The sequence below is a fragment of the Hordeum vulgare genome, chromosome 2H, assembly GCF_904849725.1.
Source record: "Hordeum vulgare subsp. vulgare chromosome 2H, MorexV3_pseudomolecules_assembly, whole genome shotgun sequence".
In the NCBI taxonomy this organism is placed as follows: domain Eukaryota; kingdom Viridiplantae; phylum Streptophyta; class Magnoliopsida; order Poales; family Poaceae; genus Hordeum; species Hordeum vulgare.
In genome coordinates, this window is record NC_058519.1 from 652,052,857 (window position 1) to 652,071,644 (window position 18,788).

The 18,788-nt window shown below is 43.2% G+C and overlaps 3 protein-coding genes across 6 annotated transcripts; 1 reads left to right on the plus strand and 2 right to left on the minus strand.

The window, feature by feature from the left end:
* Nucleotides 1-110: 110 nt before the first annotated feature.
* Nucleotides 111-5,518, minus strand: LOC123428424 (OVARIAN TUMOR DOMAIN-containing deubiquitinating enzyme 7). 4 transcript variants are annotated; one of them, XM_045112625.1, is made up of 12 exons: nucleotides 5,317-5,518; nucleotides 5,114-5,220; nucleotides 4,945-5,020; nucleotides 4,625-4,774; nucleotides 4,386-4,450; nucleotides 4,207-4,291; nucleotides 3,924-4,073; nucleotides 3,676-3,819; nucleotides 3,451-3,568; nucleotides 1,045-1,166; nucleotides 833-930; nucleotides 111-607 (listed from the first exon to the last, which is right to left on the minus strand). In XM_045112625.1, the coding sequence occupies exons 1-12, from the start codon at nucleotides 5,383-5,385 to the stop codon at nucleotides 472-474; spliced, it is 1,320 nt and encodes a 439-aa protein (XP_044968560.1). In that variant the 5' UTR covers nucleotides 5,386-5,518; the 3' UTR covers nucleotides 111-471. The 4 variants fall into 4 exon arrangements, with proteins under 4 accessions (XP_044968560.1, XP_044968559.1, XP_044968561.1 ...); XM_045112624.1 differs by having other exon boundaries at nucleotides 1,045-1,184; XM_045112626.1 differs by lacking the exon at nucleotides 5,317-5,518 and having other exon boundaries at nucleotides 1,045-1,184; nucleotides 4,945-5,027; nucleotides 5,114-5,196.
* Nucleotides 5,519-5,659: 141 nt separating this feature from the next.
* On the plus strand, nucleotides 5,660-7,895 carry LOC123428425 (50S ribosomal protein HLP, mitochondrial-like). The gene is made up of 4 exons (XM_045112628.1): nucleotides 5,660-5,799; nucleotides 5,945-5,999; nucleotides 6,649-6,752; nucleotides 7,190-7,895. Exons 2-4 carry the CDS (start codon nucleotides 5,966-5,968, stop codon nucleotides 7,562-7,564), a joined length of 513 nt encoding a protein of 170 aa, XP_044968563.1. The 5' UTR covers nucleotides 5,660-5,799; nucleotides 5,945-5,965; the 3' UTR covers nucleotides 7,565-7,895.
* Nucleotides 7,896-8,156: 261 nt separating this feature from the next.
* LOC123428426 lies at nucleotides 8,157-11,092 on the minus strand. Its single transcript, XM_045112629.1, has 7 exons — nucleotides 10,923-11,092; nucleotides 10,325-10,660; nucleotides 9,361-9,541; nucleotides 9,031-9,250; nucleotides 8,732-8,868; nucleotides 8,597-8,632; nucleotides 8,157-8,498 (listed from the first exon to the last, which is right to left on the minus strand). Exons 1-7 carry the CDS (start codon nucleotides 10,994-10,996, stop codon nucleotides 8,415-8,417), a joined length of 1,068 nt encoding a protein of 355 aa, XP_044968564.1. The 5' UTR covers nucleotides 10,997-11,092; the 3' UTR covers nucleotides 8,157-8,414.
* Between the last annotated feature and the right edge of the window lie 7,696 nt (nucleotides 11,093-18,788).

Consider the following 18,788-nt stretch of genomic DNA (forward strand, 5'->3'; position numbering starts at 1 on the left):
CACAAAAATATCAGGACTGTTTTTTCTTTTAATCTTTGAGTTTTTTTTTTTGGAATTTACTATTTGTGTGGGTGCATTTGTGCTTGGGATTAGAGTAACACTTTCGAAGATCAAAGAACCTATTTATGCCTCTTTCTTCTGTATCAGAATAGCATTGAACACAACTGAATCACAACAACGATAATACATACTCATTGATCATAACTGAGGTTTCACCAATGGAAATCAGTGTCGTATGTGAATGCCGCCCATTTGCAGACATCATCGTCGCCCCTATACATCCTACTGCTAGGATCTCGGATCACAGGAGCAAACTGTCAGTCAGCAATGGCAGGCATTCGCTCGATGATACCGTTCGAGCTAGAGGAATAATCGCAACCCCGTTGGTTGACGCCTCGTGGTTCAGGCATATGGCAAGGCAAACACAGGCATCTCTTCAAAACCTATGACTCAATGGACGTTGATGAGTGTTCATATGCACAGGGCCCCTAGGTCTGGTACAGGTACTGTAGACTTGTGTTCTTTGACGGGTGCTGCCTGGACTTGTTCTTTCTTCTTTTGCTTCGCCTTCCCTTTCTGGCCCTTCCCTTGGCCACCACCCTTGTTCCTGATGGCGTCAAGCAAACATAGGCGGACATTGTCAGTTTTTTTTATACTTTATCACTCTCTCAATTAAACGTCGGAAAAAGAAAAAGCAGACATGCAGCATGCAAGGAAACTGGTGATGTTTTTTTTCTAGAAGAAATTATTAGAAGAATGTTTGCCATGGAAGAAAGGAAGCTCAAATGTAGTTACAAGGCTAAGAGAGGATGGGAACATTCAGAAGTCATACTTTGGAGGTTCTCTTGACGGTGCGGCCGTGGCTAAACTACAAGAAGCCTTGTGCTTCCTTGCAGATCCACAAGAGCACTCCTTGGTTTTGGAGTTCTCCTGTATAAAAGAACAAGGGGTAATTCTCATTATCATTCAATTCAACATAGTTGAAGAATTTAAGGCAATTTAACATTGGGAACATTAATCAAGAGATGTCCACATAGTGGTTACCTTCTTAGCATGTGGATTTTTGGATTTCTGAGCCACATCGTCTTTACCAGAACAACTTTCTTCTTCCTTGTGCTCAACCATTTGGTCCTCATTCTGGGATGTGCTAAGCTTAAGCTCATCTCCTACGGGATATACAAACTCTGATGATCCAGGAAATATGCACAGTAAATGAACGGGTCAGTATCCAACTGTTCCTGACTTAGTTAATTCAGGAATTCAGAACTTCACAATGCGACAAAGAATATATCATACAATTCTTATAGGGAGATTCCTAGGGACGACATTACTATACCTAGTTTACTAAAATTTCCTTCATCTTACTATTTACTAACGCTTAATCAGGCTCTGTAACATATATTCGTTCCTTCATTTTGAAATCAATTTAGAGAACCAAACCTTAGCTGAACAAGGATGGTAATTCAGAATTTCAGATAGAAGCTATAAGTGTTGACGTTCACTTCCGTTAGTATTTATTCAAGGTCTACACTACAGCCCTTGAAAGATATAATCTAAACATATATTACCTTGCCAGAATTTGTATTCACCAAAAAACTAGCAATTTGTACCCACAAAAGGTCTATAGTGGTTATCACATACAACTCTTAGAGCATCTCTAGTGGATCCTCTATATGGAGGTGTATAGCAAATATATAACATTCCAGCCATATTTTACCCCCAGCGGCTCGTGTAAAACGACGTGTACATCATCCACGCCCATCCACGACGGTAGAAAGCGTGGAAGTAAACATGAGCCAGCCACGCTCGTGGAGCTCGCGTCGTCCCAACGTGGCATGCGGGCGGGCGGGGTGCGGGCGGGCTGCTGGCGGCGCTGTGCGGGGCGGCGCTGCGGGCGGCGGCGCGTGCAGGGTGCGGGGCGGCTGCGGGGTGCGGGGTGCGGGGCGGCGCCGCGGGCGGCAGGGTGCGGGGCGGCGCTGCGGGGTGCGGGGCGGCGGCGGGGTGCGGGGCGGCGGCCTGGGCAGAGGAGGGCGAGGCGGCGGCCTGGGCAGAGGGGGGAGAGGCAGCCACGGGAGGCAACGACGGGAGCTCAGTTCTTCTGCATGAGCACGAGAGACTGTGACTCTTTCTCCCATTGCGTCAAAAGTGCATCTTTGTCGACCAGTTTGTCGCTCCTCTTCAACTATCATATTGTACATTATGACACAAGCTTTCATTACATCACTGATTTCTTTACGTTTCCATCCTTTAGCAGGTCCACGAACAATGGCAAAACGGGATTGCAGAACTCCAAAGGCTCGTTCCACATCTTTCCTAGCCCCCTCTTGCTTCTTGGCAAAAGTTTTATGCTTTCTGCTAGTTGGAGCTGGTATGCTCTTCACAAATGTTGCCCAGCGTGGATAGATACCATCTGCAAGATAATACCCCATTGTGTACTGACGGCCATTGATGCTATAATTCACTAGAGGAGTGTGGCCTTCGGCTAGCTTTGTAAAAACAGGAGAACGTTGAAGAACATTTATATCATTCAGAGACCCTGGTAAACCAAAATAAGCATGCCAAATCCAAAGATCTTGTGAAGCAACTGCTTCCAAGATCATAGTGGGCTCGTTCACATGGCCTCTGAACATGCCATGCCATTTTTTATATAGATCAGAAATATTGGCCGTTGGAAATATAGCCGTTTGAAAATATAGCCGTTGGAAATATAGCCGTTTGAAATATACACGTCCTAATTTACACGTTCCACTGAAAAACTGAGACGTGTATAATTTAACAACGTGTATATGGACGTGTAAATGAAGATATACACGTTCAAATATACACCATCCACTAGAGATGCTCTTAGTACAGAAATACCAATTATATGAATGTTAACTAACATATGAAAAGTGCATGCAGAGCAGCAAAGTAGCCATTATTTGGCAAAAACGCATGAATGATTGAGCATTCCAAACTGTCTTCTACAGTATTGTGTTCACAATGATCCCAGAAATGGATTGTTTCCTTCATAGTAACCAGCAGATGGTTACATTAAGCACACGCACAGAACATCTAGATTGCTACAGCACCAATCAGCTTACTACCTAGTACCTACAAATCATCTACGGTATTAAAATCTTTCGAAATTTGAGGTGTGAATGAGAAATGCTTACAACAGAAAGTGAACCTGTTCATTTTTTGGCATGAAGCCAAGAACACTGGAACAAGAATCCACTCTAAAAACCGCACTTATGTTATAATCAAAATAGAGATTTTTCATACAGTAAATGTCATCAGTTCTAAGTCTTTGGCAAAGATGGGGATAGCAATTACTAGAAGCCACGCCGAGTCCAATATGGTGTTTTAGATCAAGATCACAGATGGGTCAGATAGTGGCATTACTATGCAACACTGTTGGGAAGACAGAGGCCATATTTATTAGTCACTTGAGAGTAGTTCAAGGCTTACCATTGCATGCATAGTCCATATAAGGATCTCCGTCCACATTATCAGAACTCATTGCAAATCGCTCGGCTATCATGTACGCAATAGCAGAATCAACATCGCCATCCATTTGACCCAAAACCTGCAAGACAATTACTAATGATGTCCAAAGATAATGATTGCTAATAATCACAGAAAGCAAGTGCACAAATGCAATACAATAATGGCAATTAATCATACAATTCGTACATGTTCAACTGCAGCAACACTAGAACATCCAGTACCAGCCATGACCAGCTTAACTGATGTATCATCATAGGTCGTCGCCGCGAGTCGCTCGGCAATCATGTACTCAATAGCAGAATCAACATCGCCATCCATTTCACCCAAAACCTGCAAGAGAATTATTAGTGACATCCAAAGATAATAGCTGTTAACAATCAACGTAAATCAAGCACACAAATGCAGTGCAATATTGGAAGTTATACAATTCATACATGTTGAACAGCAGCAACACTAGAACATCCAGTTCCAGCCATGACCATTTTAACTGATGTATCATCATAGTTTGATCTGTTTGAAGATTTCTTTAAGTCTTTCGCTTTCGTTTGAGCATTGTTGCTTGTGCTGGCTACATTGGCATCTGTCTGCGGTTTAACAATAAAAAACATAAATCGACCACAGTAAGCAAAAGCATAGTCAGTAGTCCCCAAAGATAACAGTAGTCCATTGCCTTCCCAGAACAGAACAGAACTGTTTACAATTTTCACAGTAAAAAACCTTGATAACAACTGGCATTGCAGGACCTTGGCATGGATCTTCAGTAAGCCTAACACTGTTGTAGTGCTCACCGTGGTGATAAGATCTACATTCACACAAATTAGAAGGTACATGAGACCATGTCCAGTACCAGCAATACTAATATGTTAGTTACCTAATCACAGAATACATTAACTTACAGATGAACCATATTGCTAGCTTCACGACCAGAGAAGTTGTTTATGTACCATCGCGGTGAGTTGAGCTGTAAAACAGACAACAATGATACAACTGTTAATCAAAAGTTATATCATGAAAATCCTCCATTAAATAGCACCGAAGGACATAAAAGGTGGCATAGCAATCTTATACTAGCCATAAAAGGTTCCATGACATAAATAATAGGGGTCATAAAGGCAAATTTTGTACTGAAAATTACCATATGGATGCAGATGTTTCTTGACGTGACAAGAGAACCCGCCTGCAGCTCCATATTGCCAGCCCAAGTCCCATCCTTCATCATGGAGTCACAGTAGTCATCGAACGGCACCTCGTCCTCGATGAAGGGCTCAAACTCCTCGCGGTGTTCCTACAAGTTGGACATAACAAGGATTATCACAAAGTGTCGTTGCCTGTGCACCTTCAGCGATTCAGCATCGCGCCTAATTTGTCAACCATGAAATCCTAACTGTCATTACAATTTGCAACTAGTAACTTTCTACACACAAAGAGAAAGAGTTGGTTTGGTTGCATATGTACCACGATGTAGTGCACAACCATCTCCCGGTACTTCATGTGCTGTCCCTCGTCGCCCTCGAGCTGGTCGCCCATCGCCCTGCAGACTACGATGAGTAGTCATATAACCCAAAAGACAGCCGCAGAAGCCATCTTTTTTCTCTCAAAGACGAGCAAAGAACCCGAACAGAACCTGAAGAAGCAGTTGCCGTCGGCGGTGACCTCGACTATCTTGAGCCCGAAGGAGCCGAGCTGCGCCCTGAACTCCGACATATCGGCCTTCTTCCCGATCTTCTTCTCCTGCAGAGCGAGGGTCAGAGGCGGCCTGAATCCTCAAAGGAAATCGATCAAGCAATCGGAAGCGGCGCATCGGTCGATCGGGGCGTGGTCCGTTACCGCTGCGTCCCGCTGCTTCGGCTTGCGCGGCTTGGACGCCGCCGCCGCCTTCTTCTTTCCCTGGGCCATGGGGGGCTGCTCGCGTGGAGCCGGCGCGGAGAGGAGTCGGCGGCTGCGGCTGCGGCGGCCGGCGGGAGGTGGGGGCTGCTGAAGTCCGCCGGAGACGGGGACAGAGAGAGGATCGGAGGAGGGGGAAAAGATCGGCCCGGGCCGGGTCGTGGGCTTAGATATGTTGGCCGAAGACCCGAAGTGTTTACACGTCTGACGTGTTGGGCCGGGCCCTGTGACCGTTTCACAGACAGAGATCACGTCCGCCATGGGCCGTGGGATTAGGTCGCGCGACACCGGGCAGAAGCCCACCGTTTTCTTCTCCTCCTCTTCCCACCGGAGCCGCCACCCCGAGCTCTCCTTCCTCGTCGGCGGCGTTCTCCTACCGCACGAGCGAGGAGCGGAGATCCGTCGGGCCGCGCGAGACCTTCTGGTGTAAGGAAGCCCTAGCTTTGCCCGGCTTGCCGTTCGTTTCGATTCCTTTGCGCGCGCGCGCCAGATTTGGTTCCACCGGTCCTGTGCTAGGCGGATTGCTCCGTGGTGGTGCTGCTGTAAATTTTGAGCCATTTTTGTTCTGCAGGAAGGCGTAGGGCGGCACGAAATGGCAGCGTTCCTCAGGTCAAAGTGCTCTTCAGGTACCCAAACTTCTGACCCTTTTTCTCAAAGTCTTGCTACTTGAGCCACCTTAGTCAGTCCAAACTTGACATTCCTAGCAGTTACTTACTTGATATTGGAGTAGCAGACAAGAGTTGTTCATATGGAATTTGATCCAACACACATCTTCACGGCATGTAATGTTTTTGCGTTATCGGTTTATTACACTTTGCAAAGATCAAAACTGCTAAAATGCAATCTGTGATTGGCGGCATTGGTGGGAGAAGAACACGGTTTGTTAATTTATTAAATCCTTGGAGAAAAATACTACTAGTTAAACCTCTGTCTGAATGGTCTGCTACTTGAACCTTGGCCACACCAAACTTCAGACTATGTGTTTGCCTCAAAGAAAAGGATTAAACAACTAGTATAACTTAAATGCTTATAGGGATGTCATCATGTGGTGATTGTGATTATGGTTAACTCTATAACTTAAATGCTTAAACAATCTATAAGAAAATGACTGACTGATGTCCTCACTGTAAGAAAATGATCAGGTGGGAGTATCAGGGAACCCTGTATCTCTAGTCAAATCTTCTCTCTGGATTCCTTTGAAATCTGACCAGTTGCTTTTGGCCTGTGATGCTTAGCAAAATAACGTGATGCAAACACTTTTCTTGGTCTATGTAGTTGGGCGTGCTATGATGGGAAGCCTTGGAAACAATCTGTACGGGGGCGCTACCTCGTCTATTGAAACGGTGGCAAGACCATCTCGTTCTGATGCTGTCTGCCAGGTATTGCTGCTTCCTTCAAACCACAAATGCTTGATTTGTTTAAAGTCATGTGCTAACCTTTTATCTTGAGCACTCAAAAGTTTCATACAATGTTTTATATCTTCTACTGTATTGCTCTAAGTAGTTTGTTAAATCGTTGAATAGCTTGTGTTACTATTGCTGCCAAGATCTGGGATTTTTCTTTGGTTGCCTTAATTGTCTACAATTGGGTTACAAGCTAGATCTCTATGACTTGCTGAACTCTAAGCATTTTTCTTTGCTCTGTTTTCTGTAAACTGGAAGAGGGCCATAAGGTAAGAGTTTGAAATGATGCAAAACTAACAGGGTAATTGCTTGAAGTGAGCAATGCATAATTTTCTTGAGGTACTTGTCTACCTAGTCACAGATGTTTTCCAAGTAGAGAGTGGTGCTAACGCGCGTTCCTGCTCTGGTTTCAGCAAATCAGAACATTCATTCAGATGAGAACAAACCTCAAGGTGGTGGACAACTCGGGAGCCAAGCGGGTTATGTGCATACAGTCCCTTAGGGGGAAGAAAGGAGCGAGGCTCGGGGACATGATCATCGGTTCTGTCAAGGAAGCGCAGCCTCGCGGCAAGGTCAAGAAAGGAGACGTGGTCTACGGGGTGGTCGTCCGTGCTGCCATGAAGAAGGGGCGCAGCGACGGCAGCGAGGTCCAGTTTGACGACAATGCGATCGTCATCGTGAACAACAAGGGCGAGCTGATTGGCACCCGCGTCTTTGGTCCGGTCCCCCACGAGCTCAGGAAGAAGAAGCATCTCAAGATCCTGGCACTTGCCGAGCACATAGTTTGAGATATCTATCTGTTAGTTCCATGGAATGAAATGGACATCTCCAAGATTGTTCCTGGGATGTATTGATTCTCTTATTGCTAGCCTGATCCACAATAATCTCTCTTCTCTGAACTGTGGTGAGTTGTTGACAAACCAGACAAGCGTATGCATTTAAGGCCTGTTCGGAGGCCCTCTGCTCCACAACTCCACTCCCGGAGCTGATGGAGCAGCAGTCAAAAATTACAGAGCGGGGAAAGAGGTGCTTCGCAGATCCTGAGATTTTACAGAGCTGCAGGATTGCCGAACAGCTCCTTAGTCTCGACATTATATATATTGCTTATATGTTCTTCTACATTCAGTGCATACATTCATGGCATCCTAACCTATTCTGCGTTTTCTAAATGTTTTAATTACGTTATTATTTATGTTGTTTTGTGATCTCTAGAAGTTTTGCTTATATACACCATTACACCTCTGAGGTCCAGATATTCTTGGAAAATGATCTCGAAGCTTTTGAGATGGGATCTCTAAAACAAGTTGCTCGGGTAGTTCAGTAGGGTAAACATGTGTAATGCAGAACTTATTTCACCGGTGTCGTAAAAGCTAGGACTGGTAATATGAACCTGAGGCGTGTTTCAAATTTGACAGCTGTGGAACCTTCAGTTTATTCACAACTCCTTGCAAACAGATTTGTGTAAAACAAAAGGCAAGCACAAGCTACTTGTACAAATTGCTCATTTAAATGAGGGCATCCTCAAACTCTTAAACATTGAAGGGGGCCTTACAACATTATTATAACTGAACCACGAGAAGATAAATAAAATGTGCAATGCCATTTTGCCCTAACGCCCTCGAGTCTGGTCTTTCAGCTTCAGGTTCCCTTCCTATCTTTCCTCAGAGTTACATAAGTGGGGAATGTGAAGAGCTTCTCCAGAAAGTCTGGCTCATCAAGGCCCTGAAGAAAACAGATACACGAACATGCAAATTTTGATAAGTATATAGAACCAGAGTTGATGCTACAAATGGCAGAATGCAGCGCAAGACATGCCGTACCTCATACATATCTCTCAGCTTAGCCTCAGCTTCCTCCTGTAGAAGGGGGGGGGGGGGGGGCAATAAACGCATCTAGTTAGCAATTGGAGCAACAAAAATAATGTTAGGCTCGCCACGAAATAAACCATATCATACCTCATCATCGGAGTCGCTAAACTCCGTACGGCATCCAAATGGCAGATATGCGTTCAAGTGACCAGCAGTGTATTTATCAGTGCTGCTGGGGTGCTTCATATCAGGAGATCCATTGTTGGTACAACCATAGCAGCAACCTTTATATTAACACAAGGAGAGAGTTAACTGGCAAGTAACAAACAAGTAGAAGCAAGAGCGAATGGACCCGTTTGAGATGTTATAAATGCAACTCCAAGTTTAACCACCCACAAACTGCACTAACCAATTCTTAGTTTCAGATATGAGTATATATAGAATACCGTTATCAGTCGGTTTGAGCATGCAGAAACAGCTGACCACCAATTCCTCTTGTTGTCCCTGTCGCACACGTTTGACCTCCGCGAAGAACAGATTGTCTATGCCATGGGAGAAACCATCAGCTCCTTCAGCTCTTGTCATGATATTGAGATGATAGTACCACACACGGTTCTCACAAACTGATTGATACTGCACAACGTCTTTGAGCTCATGTGCAAGATCCTAAAACAAGAAGCATGGCTCAGATGAGCCATTATTACATGAGCGAAAATATATAGAGCAACCCTGGTAGCAGGACAGGAAAATGAAGTAGAGAGGGAAAGTGAGCAGACCCCGAAAAGGTTGCGATTCTCGTTATGCTTGTCTACTAAAGCTTTAGCCAATAAGCACATTCGGTTATGGCTTTGCTCAACCACATGCGATTTAGAACGCTTCTTCCTTCTGCCATCGGGCCAGTAAAGACATTGTTGCACCACCTTATCCAGCCGAGAAACGCTGCCTTGCTCCGGGCACCTAGTTTAGATCAGAGCATTGTAGTGTAGGGTTGGTATATTGCATTTCGGCAGTACTGGAAAAAAAACAAGTCATACTATTTGTGTTAAGTACTCTGCCATTGTTATCAGGTGAACTAGTTTCCATGGAACTCTCTTGAATAGGGATCAAATAGCTCTCAAGTTAGCTTTAATATAACTCATGGCACCCACAAAAAAAAGCAGAAATAGATTATTTACATGCCTATAAGCTCTGAATCAATAAACTTAGTTGTGCCTAAATGAAAGGCATCCCTATACCTTACTCAGCGAGCTCTTACCACAAAGTTTTGACTAGTTAATGTAACTTAACTTCCTGTCTGTCATCATTGTTGTTTAGTATTCCCTGTAAAGAAATATAAGAACGCTTTGAGTGGGTTTGACTCAAAGCTAACCAATTGTACAAAAGTGCACTTTGCTAATTTTCAGCTATGCACAGGCAACCAACCTGACACATAAAGCACCAACAACAGCTCTCTCACTGACAGGTGACAGTACAAAAAAGAAGAAGCTCTGTTAATGAAATTTCAAAAACTAATCCGTCCTGGTATTCTCGTACAATCAACTTGTGAGCTTTTCTGTAGGGTCATTCATTATATTATATTCCTTAACAAATGTGATTATCTTATGTGGCCTACATCATAGAAGCATGTAATATCTCTGTTTGAATACAATCGATTGCATATTTGCATGTGTACGAGCACGAAAGAAGGGAGGTAAAAAGTAAAAACCAGAGAAAACCTAGAACGAAGTCGAGAAACCTTACATTTTGGTGAGCCGGCGGTGACGAAGATGGCGGTCAATAGCATCGTCGGCTTCCTGTAAGCTCTTGAATGGCCCGTCCAAACGAGGATACGTGTGGAAAGATCCTGAAAGATCCACCCTGATGTAAAATTGGAGCCCCCAGTCACGCGGTAGACGGGACAAGATAGGTGAGCCAGGAGCCAGAGCCACTGCCTCTGAGTGCAAAATGGAGGAGGAAGTGGCAGCGACACACGATTCCTCCGACGCCGAGGAAGCGCCGGGCGACTCCTTCAAGGACGGTGGTTGCAGGGTTTGTGCAGATGATGATGCAGGTTCAGCAAGATGCTCCTCCTCGTGCCTGAATTGTAAAAAACACAACTTGTCTCAGAAAAAAATGAATGGATAGTAGAACACTCCCTCCCAAACCTGTAGTTCCCAGAGGGTAAAGTTAGAAATATTTGGGCAACCCGCGACATGAATGAATCCATCCGACTAACACACGGAGGAACTTCCGAAACCTCTGCTAGTTCCGGGAACTCGCGACATGAATGAACCGGACTAAAATACAACAGAGGGATTTCTTCCTCCAAACAATAAAACAGAGGGATTTCTACACGAACACTCCCTCGCTACGATCCCCGCCGGTCACGGGGTCTCCGGCTCCGCGGGAGTTCGTGGGCACGGGCTGCGCCATGGATCATCCGCCGCGCTGCGCCGCCGTGTTGTTGAGTCAGGAGATTCTTGAGCCGCTTGGTTATGGATGGCCCGTCTGTTGTTATCGGGCTAAGGGCCCATGGATGGCCTGCTTGGCAGAGGTGTGAATAGTTTCCTTTTTGTTATTGTTGTTGCCTCCAGCATACATTAATGATTCCAAAAATAAATAAATATTATCTTACCTACTAATAAAGCAAATACTGCTTCTTCTGTACGTCATCCAAATTACCCTTAAAGTTGACTAAAATTATCCACCAATGGCACCTATAAGTCATAAAAAACGTTTCAAACAGGAAAATCTCCTGACTGGGCCGGCCCATGTAGGCACCTCCTTTATTACGCTCTGAGCGTTGAAAAAAGATGCAGCACACCTGTGTGGGCCAGGCCATGCGTGGGCGCCTGTTTTTTTAGTTTAGTTTTCTTATTTTTCTTTTCAGTTCTATTTTATTTTTCTACTTTAAATAATTTAGAACTTCAAACAACTTTTCTCAATCTTAAGAAACTGAGAATTTCGAAATAAAATATTCAAAAAAATATTTTTTTTTAGAATTCAAAAACTACTCAGGAGTTTTGAAAAATGTTTGCATATAAAAAAATATTTAAACTTTGAGAAAATGTCCATAAAATAAAAAGTCAATGATTTAAAAAAAAAGTCCATGTAAAAATCTTAAAAACGGTTCGTGCCTCTGTTTTTAGTCTCATTTTTTATTTTCATTTTTTGTTCCATTTTTTAGTTTAAATAATTTAGAACTTTGAAAAACTTTTGCAATTTATAAAATTGGGAATTTGAAAATAAAAGTTTGAAGAAAATATAAAATGTTTGTGAATTCAAAAAATGCTCAGGATTTTTGTAAAAATATTCGCATATTCAAAAAACTGTTGATAATTTGAGAACAATGTTGGTGAAAACAATAAAAGTCCATGATTTTGGAAAAAAGTTTGTGTGTTATTTTTTGAGTGCAATTGAAAAAAATGTTTGCTAATTCAAAAAATGTTCATGCATTTCAAGAAATGTTCTAAAATTTTAAAGACATAATATGATCAGCATTATTGAAGATTATAATTGTTTTTATCCCGTTGCAACGCACGGGTCCTTTTGCTAGTAGAAATCTATGCGAGAAATGATAACTTAGACAAAAAAAAGATATTTTCTGAACCACCTCATTTCAGTAACGGATTCGAGCGATCCTATTGTTGTCGGATGCACATCAAACGCCCCGCCTTGCAGTGCACAACGCAAGCCCATCTTATCATCCGCTCCTGCGCATCACGGCGTGCAGTTTCGTTTTTCGGGACATCCTATATGCCGCTAACTGCAGCAACCTGGGCCAGACCATTTACAGTGGCTCTGCTTTGCGAGATAAAAAAAATGATACTTAAAAGAAACAAACAGCGGCCACAAAACTTCAAAACCAGTTTGTGAAATTTCCAAAAGAAACTTTTTGTGAACATTTTTGGAAAAAACAAGAACAAAAGTAAAAATGTGACCTTTTTTCAAAATATGAACAATTATTACAAAAGTAAAAAAATATTTAAATTCACCTTGAAATTTTTTTTATCGTTGAACAATTTTTGAAAACGTGAAGAGTTATTTAATTTGTGTACAAATTTCGAAAATACGAACATTTATTGAAGTTCCAGAGCATTCATTTTAGTTTCTGAACAAAGTTTTAAAATGCAAACATATTTTGAAACTTGAGTATTTTCTGTATGTATGAACAATTTTTTAAAAGTGGATATTTTTGGAAATCCTTGAACTTTTTAGTTCGTGAAAGAAAATGCAAACATATTGTGAAATTATAAACTTTTCCAATTAGCGAACATTTTTGGAAAATAAGCAAACAAATTTTGAAGTTATTTATTTTGGAATTTCTGAACAAAATTATAAAATTATCAACATTTTTTAAATTGTGATTTTTGTTGAAACTGAAAAGATTTTTTGAAATTGTAAACAAATTTTGAAACTGCGATTTGTGAACAAATTATAAAATTATGAACATTTTTCAAATTGTGAACAAATTTTGAAACCGCGATTTTCTTTCGTGAACAATTTTTGAAACATGAACAAATTTCAAATTCGTGAATAAAAGTATAAAATTGTGAATATTTTTCGTATTGTGAACAAATTTTCAAATATGAAGAAATTTCAAATTCATGATCAAAATTGTAAAATTATGAACTTTTTTTAATTGTGAAGAAAATTTGGAACTGTAAACATTTTCCGAATTGCGAACAACTTTTGAAACATGAACATACTTTAAATTTGTGATTTTCTGGTTGGCCCGCGTGCTTTTGGTCCTTTTGGTTGTTTTGGGCTATTCTGACCTTTTTTGGCAAATGAATTGCTAAAAAAAAAATACATAGTTGATCGAAAACTAAACGCCCCGCTAGCGAGCACCACCCTTGGCGTGCCACATGCCACATGCACAACCGTTTAGCCTTTTTTTAGGGGAAAGCTAAGCTTTACTAATCATAGTCCACACGGGGTGGATACAATTTGGGTCATGGGAGTGAGCCAACCAAATGTGGTGCCCTGGACCAAGAGAACAAGAGTACCTAGCTAAATCACGTGCTTTGCCGTTAACATTTCGGCTTTCAAAAATAATACTACAATTAAAAACTGATGCTCGAAGTTTAACCTCCGTGATGATAGACCTGTAACGACCTTGACTCCCCTCGGCAATGTCTTCCACTACGTGCTTGGAGTCTGATGAGATGGTGAAATTCTGTAGTAGAAGATCTTTTGCCAGGGCCAGAGCTTCTCTGCATGCTAAAACTTCCAACGTGGAAGGATCTAGAACACCCGCAACCACCAACGAAGAGCTGCCAAGATAGTCCCCGAGTTCGTCTTGGCATACAGCAGCCGCCGAGCCTCCCTTGGATCTTAGTACACCTCCATCCACATGAATTTTGGCATGTCCCACTGGTGGCGCAGTTCACCTTTTCTTGGCTACTTGAACAACACCAACCCGCTGCTCAACTTGAGTAGAAGCCCGATCACTCGGGTTAAGCAACTCTAGCTCTGCAATGAATCCAACAATGAAGGTGTTGGTCGCATGTAGACTGTGAAAAGATCTCTCAAGAATGGCCTTCCTTCGTGCTGACCAAACAACCCATAGTGCCATCGCCAGACAGATAAAGTCGGCATGTGATAATGTATCCATCAATGTGAAGTTCCACTGCTTTGGATTTGTCTCTGTATTAGATATGATGCGATCCACAAAGTCTCCCTGATCTAGGGCCCAAACACACATGGACATTGAACACTCAAAAAGGGAGTGCCTCCATGAATCTCGGGTGCCACAGAGTTCACAAGCATTGGAGGTTGTCATATTGTGGTGTGCTCTCACGTCCTTCGTAGGGAGTGAAAGTTTGGAAAGCCACCACAAAAACATACAAACCTTAGCCGGTATCTTTGTGTTCCATAGAGATTTCCACGAGTGTGCATGAGTGCTTGAGATTGACGGTCCCAAAGTGCCATTCGGCGAGGCCTCTCTGTGTTGGCGAGTCGCTACAAGCATCCTGTAAGCCGAACGGACGGAGAACTTGCCATTCCTCTCAAAGTTACAGAACCAGTAGTCATTGATGTTCCTGGTGCACAACGGGATAGATAGGATCGATGGGATGTCAATGGGCAGGAACACCTCCTTGATCTTTTGTCTATTCCATGTAGCTGAAGTTGTATCAATAAAATCTGAAACCCTCACCAGCGGATTCAGCACCTTGCTTCTGTATGGGCGCATCATCTCGTCCGTAGGAATCCAGTTTTCTGCCCAAACATTTGTGTCGGTGACGTTGCCAATGCACCTGATTAGCCCGAGCTTTAGCCCTTCCATTCCCTCCATTATTGCCCTCCATATTTGACTTGGACGGTTCCCAACATTTGCAGGCAAAATCGAAGTTGTGGGTAAGTAGACACTCTTCAAGATGCGTGCACTCAGAGAGTCGGGTTGTTGCAATATCCGCCATCCTTGCTTCGCTAGCATGGACAAGTTAAATAGCTCAAAATCTTTAAACCCCAGTCCACCCATTGCTTTTGGTTGTGTCATGTCCTTCCAGGAGACCCAACGAGGTTTCCGGCGTCCTTCTTTACTGCCCTACTAGAACTTTCAAATCAACATGTTTAGATGCTCATATAAGCCTCTTGGAAGCTTAAAACGGGACATGGAGAAGACATGTATTGCTTGTGCCACCGCTTTGACAAGAACTTCTTTCCTGCTGTAGACAGAGTTTTTTCAATCCACCCTTGGATTTTACTCCAAAGTCTATCTTTCAAAAATTTGAAAGCTTCATTTTTTTGCAGATCCAACATCAGACGACATGCCCATGTACTTCTCATTAAGTGTTTCATTAGGTACTTGCAACACACCTTTGATCTCCGCTCTTTCATTTTTAGGACCCTCCTGACTAAAACAGATGGAAGATTTGCAATGGTTGATGCGTTGTCCCGACGCTTTACAATATGTATCCAAAAATTGGTTCACCTCATTTTCTCCCATAATATTGGCCCGAAAAAATAGCAGGTTGTCATCTGCGAATAACAAGTGGTTCATTGGCGTTGCCGAGGCAACTACTAGTAGACCACCAAGATTTTAGGAGGCACGAAAGGCCCTCTCCTGCTAACAAGAACAAGTATGGGGAAACTGTGTCCCCCTGTTGGATTCCTCGTGAAGGTGTAAATTGCTGAAGTTTCTTGCCATTCAACATTACTGAAAATTTAAGTGAACTCACCATGTCCATGACAATCTCTACCCCACCAAAAATGCTAGCCACTATCTCATCGAAAGACAGGGACAACTTCGTCTCTATCACTTCGGTTATTTCTTGGATCACATGAAATATGATCTCGAAGCTATCTGAAAGTATTAAACATTCTACCTATGAGTTACTTCAATGAAAAAACATAAGGTCCTCACAACTACCTTGCTTCTTGTGATTAGTATGTTGGCACGCAGTTGAAGAAGAACCGGTTATACCAATGTTTTGCAAAACTTCATCATCCCACGCCCCGCCCAAAGCATTCTTCTTCGAATACTCCTTGTGTACTTCTCTAGAATCTTCATGCTTATCATCGGATTGTTTAGGATCAGAGATATTGGGCTTCACAATAGGATTCCAATCCACTCGCCAACCTTGATTTTGAACTTAAAGCCAACATTGTTAAGGAAAAATTCAAATCCACCCTTTAGTTTGCATGGATCCCTGCATTCTAGTTTGATCAACACTGGTTCATTTCTATGGGAGTCATGAGATCAATGAACTTAGAGTTTACCGAATGTTTTGGCAACCGCTTTTGCAACTTTATCATTCCTGATTAGACATCACGGACCAAACACCTCAACCCTACCCCCGTTAGCATAGATCTAGCACTATATCCAAAATGGGTTTCGTGAAACCTTGCTTTGACTTTGTACATGTGTTGTTTAACGCCACCCATGCAAATCCTTAAACTAGCATGGGAGGGAAAACTCCAAAGTATTAGACTAAATAAAGTCCTCCGTAGGCTCATTGCTAGTAACCAATCTGCTTTCCTAAAAGGAAGATACATTCTGGAAAGTGTAGTCACAACCCATGAGGCCCCGTACTCGTTTCACTAGTGCAGAAATTGCTAGCCACAACTTACGTTGCTGGCGCGCCATTTCTCACCAATGCCAGCACTATATTTTCAAATAGTGCTGGAGTGGGCTAAATTAGTATGTCATAGTTATTATCTTAGTGCTGAGGTTGCACATTAGGCCCGACGTTGTGCATTCAGGCCCATTAGACCCACACCAGCACTAGTCGGTTTTAACAGCCCGACGTAGTAAAAATTTACCTTTTGTTGTTAATCTCTATCCCCAACTCCATCAGCCCGTGGTCCTCTCGATCCCCCCGCCGCCGCCTCACGCGTCCCCGTCTCCGCCCGACGCCGACTGTCTTTGCTCGATGCCGCCTGATGACCCACAAGTATAGGGGATCAATCGTACTCCTTTTGATAAGTAAGAGTGTCGAACCCAACGAGGAGCAGAAGGATCTGACAAGTGGTTTTCAGCAAGGAAATATCTGCAAGCACTGAAATTGTCGGTAACAAGTGATTGTGTGGTGAGATGATTCGCAGCAAGCAACAAGTAACAAAAGTAGCAACGGTGCAGCAAAGTGGACCAATCCCTTTTGTAGCAAGGGACAAGCCTGGACAAAGTCTTATAGGAGGAAAAACACTCCCGAGGACACACGGAATTTCTGTCATGCTAGTTTCATCATGTTCATATGATTCGCGTTCGTTACTTTGATAGTTTGATATGTGGGTGGACCGACGCTTGGGTACTGCCCTTACTTGGACAAGCATCCCACTTATGATTAACCCCTCTCGCATGCATCCGCAACTACGAAAGAAGAATTAAGACAAAGTCTAACCATAGCATTAAACTAGTGGATCGAAATCAGCCCCTTACGAAGCAACGCATAAACTAGGGTTTAAGCTTCTGTCACTCTAGCAACCCATCATCTACTTACTACTTCCCAATGCCTTCCTCTAGGCCCAAATAATGGTGAAGTGTTATGTAGTCGACGTTCACATAACACCACTAGAGGAAAAACGACATACAACACATCAAAATATTGAACGAATACCAAATTCACATGACTACTATTAGCATGACTTATCCCATGTCCTCAGGAACAAAAGTAACTACTCCCAAAGCATAATCATGTTCATGACCAGAGAGGTAATGAGTAGCATCAAGGATCTGAACATAAACTCTTCCACCAAATAATCCAACTAGCATCAACTACAAGGAGTAATCAACACTACTAGCAACCTTACACGTACCAATCGGAGTCGTGAGACGGAGATTGGTTACAAGTGATGAAATAGGGTTTGGAGATGAGATGGTGCTCATGAAGATGTTGATGGTGACGAGTCCCCTCCGACGAGAGGAGTGTTGGTGATGACGATGGCGACGATTTCCCCCTCCGGGAGGGAAGTTTCCCCGACAGGATCGTCCTTCCGGAGCTCTAGATTGGTTCTGCTCAAGTTCCGCCTCATGGCGGCGGCGAAACCTCCGAAAAGCTCCCTTCTGATTTTTTTTTCCGGACAAAACCCTTCATATAGCAAAAGATGAGCGCCGGAGGGGCAACAGGGGGCCCACAAGCCCCCCAGCCCCGGCCAGGGGGGTAGGCCGGGCCTGGCAGGCTTGTGGCCTCCAGGTGGCGCCCCTCTGGTACTTCTTTCGCCCAATATTTTTTATATATTCCCAAAAAATTCCACGTTGATTTTCACGGCTTTTGGAGTTGCGTAGAATAGGCATATCAAACTTGCTTCTTTTTCAGGCCAGAATTCCAGCTGCCGGCATTCTCCCTCTTCATGTAAACCTTGCAAAATAAGAGAGAAAAGGCATAAGTATTGTACCGTGAAGTGAAATAACAGCCCCAAAAGCGATAAATATCAACATGAAAGCATGATGCAAAATGGACGTATCACCGCCCGATGCCGCTCGTCTCCGCCTGCCGCCGCCCCGCTAACGCCGCCCGTCTCCGCCCGACGCCGCCCTACGCCGCTCCGTCGAGGTATGGAAATCCATGCATCTCATTTGCTTCAAAAGAAAGTTGTAGGGGAGTACCTACAAATAAATACTTACCTTTTACAGCTACACATTTTGTTTCAAAATTAGGAGAGTGAAACTCAAATCTGAATTCTACTAATAGTTTAGTTTCGTGAGAGTCTGGACAAGATTCAAACAAATAACATACTACATGAACAAACCTAGTAGAAGTCCTTAAGGGAGAAAATATTT